General features: G+C 41.6%; 1 protein-coding gene across 1 annotated transcript in view; it reads right to left on the reverse strand.

Moving 5' to 3' along the window:
- Positions 1–3,447: 3,447 nt before the first annotated feature.
- LOC125956136 (uncharacterized) overlaps positions 3,448–10,768 on the reverse strand; it is a 111,064-nt gene continuing 103,743 nt past the window's right edge. The window contains exons 9-11 of the mRNA XM_049687710.1: positions 7,692–7,842; positions 5,530–5,649; positions 3,448–5,448 (exon numbers count right to left, since the gene is read on the reverse strand). Of these exons, the coding sequence (XP_049543667.1) occupies positions 5,259–5,448; positions 5,530–5,649; positions 7,692–7,842 (461 nt within the window). The 3' untranslated portion in view covers positions 3,448–5,258. The remainder of the gene's footprint in view (positions 5,449–5,529; positions 5,650–7,691; positions 7,843–10,768) is intronic.

Consider the following 10,768-nt stretch of genomic DNA (forward strand, 5'->3'; position numbering starts at 1 on the left):
CTCCGCGCTATTGGACAACAATTAGAGCATCAAGAGATGGCACGGTTCCATACGGCCAACGCTCTGAGCGTCAAGAAGCTCCAAAGGATGCTTAAGTAGAAAACTGACAGGAAAATGTGTACACGGCAGCTTGTGATTGGCCGGCTGGTCGGTACAACTGACCAAACAGTGCAGAAGTACCTAACGATAATTGAAATAGTTGTCAGCAGGCGAAAATGCCGTCTACTGGTCTCGGAGCATCAGGTAAATGCACAGCGACAGCAGCTGATCAAGATCGTCAACCCGATTTTCCCGATGAATCGCGAAGTGGCGATAATGATGGACCGTGAGATCTATCTCATCCTCGATGGCAAAAATTGGAAAAGCAATTCTTAATTTTTACTCCCTGCAAGAAGAAAGTGAGCTCCGGAGTGTAGTCATTTCACACAGCATTTCCCTCAAGAAGGTGCTTCTTTGGCCGACAATTAGTCGATCTTGTTTGGCTCCGGATTGGCCGTGAACGATTGATATTTATAATAAAAAGTTCCTGCCGGAGGTTGCTCCATTTTTCCCACGGGGATCTGGCCGGATCTGGTACTCGAACGTCGTAATTGGTTTCGTTAGATGGAAGGATTGACTAAATATCAATTTGGTGCTCAAATCTGTGAACTCGCTCAACATCCACCAGCTACATCCCATCGGAAAATTCGATGCAAACCTGAAGAGCATTATAAAAAATTTGCAAATTTTCTTTTTTTACATTAGTTCTATTTTCTTATTTTAATCTAACGAGCTTCTGAGCCATTCATTACGCGATGGATGTCCTCAATTAGTGTGGAAGTCATTCCGAGAGATTTTTTTAAGAATAAGTATGGGAGTTTCAAAGTATGCTAAAACAGAGTCCTCAACGATCAAACTTTACCCTTCCTTCAGTTTTTTAAAATATCCAATATGGTATTCAGCTCCATTCCAATAAAGCACTTTCGGAAACAGAAGATGAGATGTACACGGCCTGTCGCAAAGTAAACAGAACTTTTCCAATAGGGACATTTCTGCAGGCACCACACTGATGTGGGTATATCAGTTTGAGATTTGGTCCATTTGAAGCAAAGTTATTGCGCTTAACCGAGTCTCTACACGGGCGCGAGAAAGCTGAAAATGAGATGAGAATGAAAAAGGCGAGAATGTCAAATCCCATACATTTGTGACAGCCTACTTGTATCTTTACATTTCCATTTGTATGGGATTTGACACTCTCAACTTTTTCATTCTCATCTCATTTTCAGCTTTCTCGCGCCCGTGTAGATGAAGTGTAAAGTACAGCATATTTTTGTGGTCGTTACAAAAATGAGTATCGAACAATATCAAATTTTGTTTTAATCTCGGTAAAACGTTTACGTAAATGTTTAAATTGATGTAACAAGTTTGTGGTGATGATTGCCTATTCCGTGGCAGTGTTTATGACTGGTATACGTGCGTGCGTCAAAAACGGTTGTGAAGTCATCAACGACGACCTTCATGTCAGCTAAGCCATGTTTGGTGATTACGCTAGGGAGCATCGAAGAAATGCGCGATTTTCACAAAAATTGAGACGAAATCGTAGTTGCGTTTTATCAAAATGGAATTGAAAGTTTCCAAAGATTCGTTTCATCACAGTATTGACCGACCAATTGGGTGAATATCGAAGATATTCAGTTTCCCATATTCACCTGATCTGGCATCCTGTGACTTTTATCTATTCGGAAAACTTCATTTACCGATGAAACGAAATCGTTACGCTGATATTTTGGCCATTCAAAAGGCTTGTGCTGTCACTTTAGGCACAATAACTTTGCTTCCAATGGACCAAATCAAATGAATTGTTGGCAGGAAATAAGGAAAAGATTTACCTTTTCAACACATATACCCACATCAGTGTGGCGCCTTCAGAAATGTCCCGATTGGAAAAGTCCTGTGTACTTTGCGACAGACCGTGTATTAAAAATAAATTATCTCATCTTCATGACGTGGAAACTCGACGATGCTTCTTCCGTTCAGGGATTCACCCGATCTTCCGGTACTGAACACGATAGACACCCGATCTTCCGGTGACTAAAATACGTAATCGTTACGACGGATAGGGTTCATGAAGGTCACCGTGTTAACGCGAAAACACATTGGCACCAGAACTGCTCAGTAACTTCGAGTGCTGAAAGGAGATTAGCAGGACGGTCATGTTGATTATAAGAAAGCATCCAAAGATAGTGAGTCTTCGATCACGCGGTAGCGGACCAAGAAAAATCCATGATCGAAATCTCGGATCTTTCGCAACCTCCGAATATCAAGTACTGTCTGCTTGGGTTAATTAGAATCTTTTCTTTACTAAGCAGGAATGATACGACTGAGGTACTGTTTAAAATAAACATCAAACATAGATATTCAACCATCTTTACGTAAGCTATATTTACATATACGTTGGTTATGTACACATATGGAAATCGATTTTAATCAACCGTGAAATTGAACCTGCTAAGCAAACCGTTTCGGTTGCATACCAATACTAGTTACTTACCTAACGAATTTTTATTGCGAGTGTCGTCAAAATTTCGAAGACGCGATCGTAAAACTATGCTTCCTTTATTTTCACCATGAATCATAACGAATTATTATTCCCCGGTATGGGGTACCTCTGCACGTTCTCTTGCACGTTCTCCTTTAACGAAAGGCGTCGTGAGAAGTGGTCGCATCAGAACGAATGCCTAATGCTCGCATCTTGAGTTTTATTTGTTTACAGAGCGAATGCGCGCGATGTGATCGACCGGACTAATTAAACTAAAACGTGGTGAACTATTACGCCGTCAAACATACTACAGTGGATGATGTGGCCTATGATTGCCACTTGAAATTGAAAATGTTAGCTTAGAACAGCATATTTTATCCTATACCGTTGCTGTTCTGGCTTTTCTTTTTTCTTTACACATCCTTTCATCCATTATCGCCACCTTTACTTTTGTTCTATTTCGTCGTACATGCTTTGTCTGCAGATCTTACCAGAGCAGATCGTTTCGTTTGTAGTTCCAGCGGCGTGTTCAGTCGCGCTTGCGAGGTGGATCGGATGCAATAATGTATGCAAGAGACAATTGCATACTCTGCTGGCATGCAAGCCACGTGAGCACGAAACGCTTCCCTTAAGATTTAAGCGTTTTATGTAAGCCGGCTATATACGCGCAATATTATTGATCAATATTCCAGACTTCCTTTGATATATTCAGCATATTTTCAGTAACTAGAAAACAGAGCCTGAATACGATTAAAAATCCAAGTAGTCTAAAATATTGACCAATAATATTGAGCGTGTGTTGCTCGCTTAAAGACCGAAATAAAGAGGATACGGCCAAACATTTTTTGTCGATATTTCGGATCAATTTGAAACATGAAATAAAAATCGTTCTTTAAAGGTTTAAATATTCTCATAATATATTTGTCACTGTCTATAATAGCCTTTTTCATCACTACGTGATTGTTAATATGTGTATGAGTGTTTCCGTGAGAATTCTGTATTACGAACGTATGCTTCTCGTAGTTTGTCACCGAAAGAGACCAATCGTACCATAAATAATATGCTGTAATGCACTGCACTAACATGCTACGGGTTAATATAGTAGGAATACAAAGTGTTCTGTTCCCTAGCGATGAGAGACGAGATCGTTAATGGTTTAGATCTTGAAAACAAAAACAAAAAGGAAACGAAATTGATACTAGTTGCATCTGCAACTGACTGCTGACTGTTGACTAGCTGGCTTTTGTGGTTTCGAGATCTGCTCCAGAATGGCATATTACATTAAACGATAAGTAACTAAGTGATATTGATAAATTGCACAGATAAACACCGTACCGCACCCGGTGTTTGCGGATCGCTGCTTGTCCTTAAATTTGTGAAAAACCATTTAAACCCCGACTGCTTACAATTGGTGGCGAGGCATTAAACATTACGTTGCTCTAAAAACTGATCCGATCTAATGGATTTTACCAGCCTACGGTTGGAACCTACAGTAACACGCTTCAGCATTCAGCAGCACACCCAGTGTCATCTATTTACTGCCATTCAAAGACCATTCATCCTACCTCAATATTGCACTCTTTCGACTAAAAGTAAGGTAAGATTGGATCACATGAAACAGAGAAAATCATACACCATTCAAAGGGAACTAGCATGCCCAGAGAGTGTATCATCAAATCATAAACAGATATCCACCTTAGCGAGCTCTTGTTTTGGCATAATACGGTATAATACGGTTGCGAAATTCGCTTCCTGGCAAGTGCACTGTAACAAATCGTGTCCGAAACCGTTTATGATGCTCCTCATTCGACCATTGCAACCATCATCGTGCACCATTGCTTTCTGTCTGAGCGTTCGAGCAGGCAATACACATCGAATCAATTAGTGAAGAACGTACAATTAGTGGAAACCAGCAAACATCTTCAACGCAATTCATACCATTATTCATATCACAACATTTGGAACGATATTCCCTCAGACGTGCTGGTTATATGCTCCCTCGGCTTCCATCCACTAATGCCACGAACATGGTTACCCCGGGGGTATACTGAAGCACTACGCTATCCTCAAGGACCTTAATCAATTGGATTCTACAACCATGAACCACCATTTACCCATCCATTTAACCTCCTACACTCGCTTTCCATACCATCTTTTACCCTTTTTCTCCCTCTCCCTTTCTCTCTGTCTCTCTGTTGCTTCGTTGCTTCGCAGAACAAAACAGTTATTGTCACAAAGATGAAACACAAATACGACGAAAACCCAGTAGACCTAAAGCTTAAGAACCTGGGAACCGCTCTATACATAGGAAGTGTTTAACTCTAAGGATACTCCTCGCTGGCAATGCCATCGCCAACGACTGGGGGTTGTGGTAGAAGTATGGTAGAAATGTTCTTGGCTCTCGACTCCCCCTATCTCTCTCTCTCTCTCTGTCCTTAGCTCCCATTGTAAGAGCTTGTCTTGACGTATCAAAAAGGGAAGTTGCTGTGGTTTATTTTTTCTGGGGTTGTTGTTGCGTTTCAGTTTTAACACTCTAGTAAATTACGGCACATCGCATTCGATCGTGGCTGTCCTACGTAAACCACGTTTATTTGACCCTTAGTGGAAGTTGTGCGATCGTAGCGGACGATCCGGTCTGCCATTCCGGGCACTACAGGAGGAGGAGGTTGTTTACTGGAGCCGGTAGCACTGCTACATGCACGTTAGCGGAATCCATTGTATGCTGTGCGGTACCGGTGGCTCAGAGTATTTGCGCTATTACCGGTTCCAGAAGACACATGTGCTCTGCGCCCCGTACTGGCAACCGGTTCAGGCAGAAGTGTCGTATCATGTCCGGTATCGTGGGAAAAGGACGACTAAATTGCCCCAGGATGAACTGTCCCGTGTCGGTGTCCCGCTGGATTCGCATATGCATAAAACCTTTGGCGCTCCTACAAACGTGGAAAAATGAGAAAGAAAAAGAGATGAATTCAGCGTCAAATGACCCTAAATGCACCCCAGCACATACGTACTTTAACGTTAGTGAGTAGTCCTGGCGGGTAGATTCACTGTTGCGCACCAAGAAGCTACCTTCCGAGAGTGGCCGAAGAATCTTCTCTGCATCGATGCGACTTATCGAACCATGGTACCAGCTGGAAGAAAGGAATTGAATTGCAGAAACATTAATCGAAATTCTCGACATAGGATCAATGAAAACAAGGTAGCAAATATTATCGCATGATCTAGCATAATTATCGCAAGGATTTTTTTTTCAAATTTCCTTTCACTCCATGAATTTATGCAACAATTTTCTGGCGAAAATGGAGCAGGAATTGAAGGGAAAACCACAGAAATAAAAAAATAAGAGCACAAACCGCTGGACCGCTGTGTGGAAAATTCTGGCAAACTATTTGAGGACTGCTCGGAATAGCTTAGATTTTTTTATGTGAAAAGTGATAAAGATACCTTCCATATGTTATTTACAGAATTCAACCCTTACTTTTTCTTAGTTTTTTTTTAAATTTCCATGAAAATTTTATCTCCTTTTTAAATGTAAAGCTTGGAACAGTTAATATTTGGCCGCTTTTGTTTAATCATTGCAGCGCGCCTAGTGGTCACTTTGCCATTCCGTTGACAGCGTTTTAATCATTGTAGTCTGTTTATTTAGTGGTAATTTTTTTGTCAAAATTGATCCACGCCTTCAAAAGTTATCGCCGATGGAACGCGAAAGGCGAAAAAAAATCTGCACAATCACTATTTAAATTCGATTTGGCTGGAGAAAAAACCGCAAAAGTCTTGAAATTTTCAAACTCAACTCAAAATACCATATGTAAACTTTAGGAGGGGACTTTTACCTTGATTCTAGGAAAATAAAACAGCCGAAAAGTGTAACGAATGCCCAATTCTGCAAACAAAATTGAATGAACACTCCTGGGATCTCTCAGCGTGATTCCACCAAGAAAAACTCACGACAGTCGACATAACAGTTCGGGATATATTTTTAAAAGAAATTTTAAGGTCATAAAAGCTAGAAAATAGCCAAATAGGACGCTAGAGCATAGCTTTATTGCCCAAATCCGTGCAGGGAAGCTGTATGAACAAGTGTTGACCGATTTGAAACCATGCATTTCAATGGACGATGCAACAATCGTAAAAATGCATTTCGAAAAATACCGGGCAAAAAAAATACTTTGTCAATCATAAAGAGAATGGTTTAGGAAGGGTTTGGTTTCTTTACAGAGATAAATTAAATGATTTCGCGTGGGATGTTTTCACCATTGGTGCAACGTTCATTCGAAATTTGTGCGAGAAAAGAGTGTCTACAGAAAAGGATTTTGTTCTTCATTCCCCCCCATTGATCCTGTGTAAGTTTGGAATGATTTAGGTAGCTGTTCTTGCCGAAGGTATGGCGTTAATGTTTTGTATTCAAATAGATCGATTTCACAGGGAAAACTATCAATCCACAAAAATGACTGGATTTTCGTTCCATCGATTTCTATTGGGCAATTATCACAAGGAAACTTAAAAAGTATATCAGAAATGTATAAAAACCAACTAAAATGAGGGTGATGTGCAACAAAAGGGCAAATGATGTGACCTACAGTACAGTGCAAACATTTTTGGGTGATGTCAAAGTAAAAGTTGAAAAATTCATATAAAAAACTAATGAATAATTTGCATCAATATTTCTTATTAAAGGCAATAAGAAAACCTACAAAATGACACCTTTCTTTTCTTTATACGTCATTTTTTGGCTGAGATATGACCTATTTTGTGCGGCCAAGTATTAACTGTTCCAAGCTTTATACGTTATTTCTAATACACAATATCCTAATAACCAACAAAAACACAACCATTTACAAGACAAATGTCAAGAATAAATGTCATAAACATTTGAGGACCAAAACTTTGATTCAATGAATATAGATATATTAATTTGCTTTGCAACATTAAATCTTTTTAAAACATTTGTAGAGCTTAATTTCATGAGATTTACGCTAATACTAAGCAATATTCCTGAGCTTGTGAGTTCAATAAAGCAGTTCTAGGCCTAGTTTTAATCTATACTCTATTTTTGTTCTCAAAGATTTTCCCTTTTTAAATGAACCTTGTCTAGTATAGGTGGGCACGAAAATTGAAAATTGAAAGAGTGATAAAAGAAACAACAAGAAAGCGTCACTCAACGTCAACTTACCCTTGCCGGTCGAGTGGGATGGATGCGTCGATTAGATCGACATGCTGTCGGCTAGCACCCAGGTTCAGCCCAAGGTCGAGTGTTCCAAACTTCTTCGCCGGCCGGCTACCGCACTCGTTCAAATTCAGAGTGAGGCTTTGCTTGAAGAAACCTTCAACGAAACGGGGAAAAGGGGGAAATATGCGGTACAACAATTAGGGCTTAAATGAATTGAAATGATGTGTCTGGACGATACGCGATAACTCCTGTTTCACGGCACGGTGGAAAGCACTGCATGCTGTTGTCGCGGAAAATGCCGAAGCCGTCCTCTTTCGGCCGACCGCTAATGATGGTCTGCCCATTGTCTCGCGTTAATGCTTCGGTTAGCATAATCTACAGCGTGCGATTGTGTCTCGTACATGTGACGTTCACCCTGATTTAGAACACGAGAAGAGCGGAGGGAAAATCATTCCACTCCTCCCAATGTCACCTCTCGCGCCAATCGCCATTATCGGCAGCCTCAAAACGCTGATTGTTATTGTTTGACATCATCAGCTACCAGCATCAGGGCCGAGGGATGGGGGGGCACCGATAGGCCGTAGTCGATGCCTTTTCACAAGTACGATAACAAAAGAGAAAAGAATAAAAAAAAAACTTCCTCTCGGACGTGATTCGAATGCAGCGCCACGCGGGCCGCCATGCCCGTGGCACGTAGTTTTCCACGACAGTACACTCCCCGCGTATGAGTACGAGTATCCCGGGGTACGTACAACGTCCAATTACTTTCTAACTGATTAATTCATTATTTATTCCCCACACATATGCGGCTGACGTCGGTTGGTCGATTGTATGATTTAAATTTCGCACATCCGCCCATCGATGGCCTCGGTGGCCATCGTTTGCTAAATGGTGCTGACCAGAGCACGGGGACCACATAGAGTCGACTATACGTCCTGCCGTACCGCTACGACGACGGAGCAATACATTAAACATTAACAATTGCTTGTCCGTTGGCCAGCAATTACTTGTGTACGTACACAGCGGCAGTGGCTACTACTACTGTGCGCGACCGCGAGTAGAATGCAAGCGAATGGCCGGTGACACATGTTACACGCGCTAGTTTCTACACACAAAAAAGCCCTAATGGAAATGTCTGCAGACCCATCAGATCCTGGTGGTGGCGAAGCACTGGGTGTTGACGAGCCGGAGCTCGAGGTATCGGGTGAGGTGAGTATGCGATAATGTTTACAGCATTTTTCACTCACACAGCATGCTGTCAGAAGGGTCGCTACGCTACGACCCGGTAGCTTTTTATCCCAAGGATCCCCGAGTCCCCTCAGTCCGAGTAGCAGGCGTAGCGTAAAAACCACAACCACTGGGTGCACTGGGCACTGGGTAGTAGGCCAGGCAGAATTTCAAGTAGAATTAGCCATCCCTCTACAGTGGTAAAGGAAGGGTGGAGGCGGTTCCACTCGGCAGATGGGGAACCCGAGTCCCAGTGTCCTTCCTGCGACATGTCTGCAAACAATGTGCTAAACGATTGTTTATCACAATGTCCAGAGCGAGGGGAAGCTTCCAGCTTCGCACACCCAATTGAGCAGTCCGTTTTCGGTGTAGGTGCGTCTGTCAAATCTTGTGTCGTACCGCCCGGGGCGGGGGACGGGGTATTGAGTAGTACACCCGCCGGATGGTGGATAACTTCCGAGGCACGTATGTGGGATATGCTGCGAATTAAATACCGCAAACGTATTCCACAAAACTTACACGAGGCACGTTGGTGACCACGATGGTGACCACCGGCACCGGTTCGATCCGGTTCGATGCATAATTTATCGATATTGTACCGGACTCCGGAGTCCGGAAGTGGAGTGTCGTAGTGCCGGATGGGAAAAGTTCGTAAAGGATCGACTGGAACGCACGATTGGATAGTGATCGAAATGAGAAAAAAACTGGCGAGACTGAAATACCCGATATAGTCTCTTAATTCGACTAGCTAGAATTGAGACGAACTTTAATTAAGTTGCTGAACTGTTTCGCTATGTCAGCAGGCCTACTGGGTTTGGACAATGGACGGTGATACAATTCCGGTGTCACAATCGGATACTGTACCTTTGTCATGCTTATCACAGCGCACCAAATAAAATGCACAATCTAGGGCGTCCACAGAACCGCAGCAACATTATTTGATTAAGCCCTATGTTGACTGTATGAATACTGAATGTGTTTAAGGACAAAAGCAAAATGGATCATTTTTATCCCGCAATATCCACTGTTACGGGATTGTTCGAATCTATTAATGTACGATACAATAGATGCGTTGGAATGAGGTGCATGGGATGTTACAATAATAAAAAACGTACCGTTACTGTTCTTAACATGCAATCCATTTTCAATTCAACGAATATTGCTTTGCTTGAAAATGTATTTATACAAATTCAATTTTGATATAATGATCTGATAATCTTGATCATAACAACACATGTCGTATTTCTGGATCGGTTATGGTCACAATAACGTTTTGAGTACCAAAATGCAGTTAATTTTTTAGCCCTTTCAGAAGACATGATAAAAAAAATGTTATGTAATGGTATTGATGAATTTTTGAACTCTTTTTCAGGCATCCTCCATCACAAATTGAACAGTCTTTAGTCTAGTTATATTCCATGCCCAGCCCATTTCGTGTCTGAACGCGTTCATTTGCTGTTTGGAAGTCATGATTATCGGAAGGATACATTCTACTGGCACTCTTATCTGTATATGTTCATGTCAATTATCTTGTTTGTGATGAGAACCTTGGTTTTCTGTCACAGCTTCGTATACCTTGCCATATTATACATATCCTGGCAATTCTAATAACGGAATTGCATATATCTGGGCAAATTTAGGCAATTTTAGGTTGTGTCCTGAACAGACAATGCGAATATCGTCTGCCATTGCGTCTGCCAAAAAACAAAAGTCTGCCATTGGTTCTTTGCGTAACATCCAAAATTCACGTCTCTGCTATGATTGTTCTTCATGCGTTAAACCGCAGGTTCTGGTGATAAGTTCCACTACAATGAGTGCGTTGATCCATCCGTAGTTGAAAAGATACTTTCATA

This window comes from Anopheles darlingi, chromosome 3 (assembly GCF_943734745.1).
Source record: "Anopheles darlingi chromosome 3, idAnoDarlMG_H_01, whole genome shotgun sequence".
Taxonomy (NCBI): Eukaryota; Metazoa; Arthropoda; class Insecta; order Diptera; family Culicidae; genus Anopheles; species Anopheles darlingi.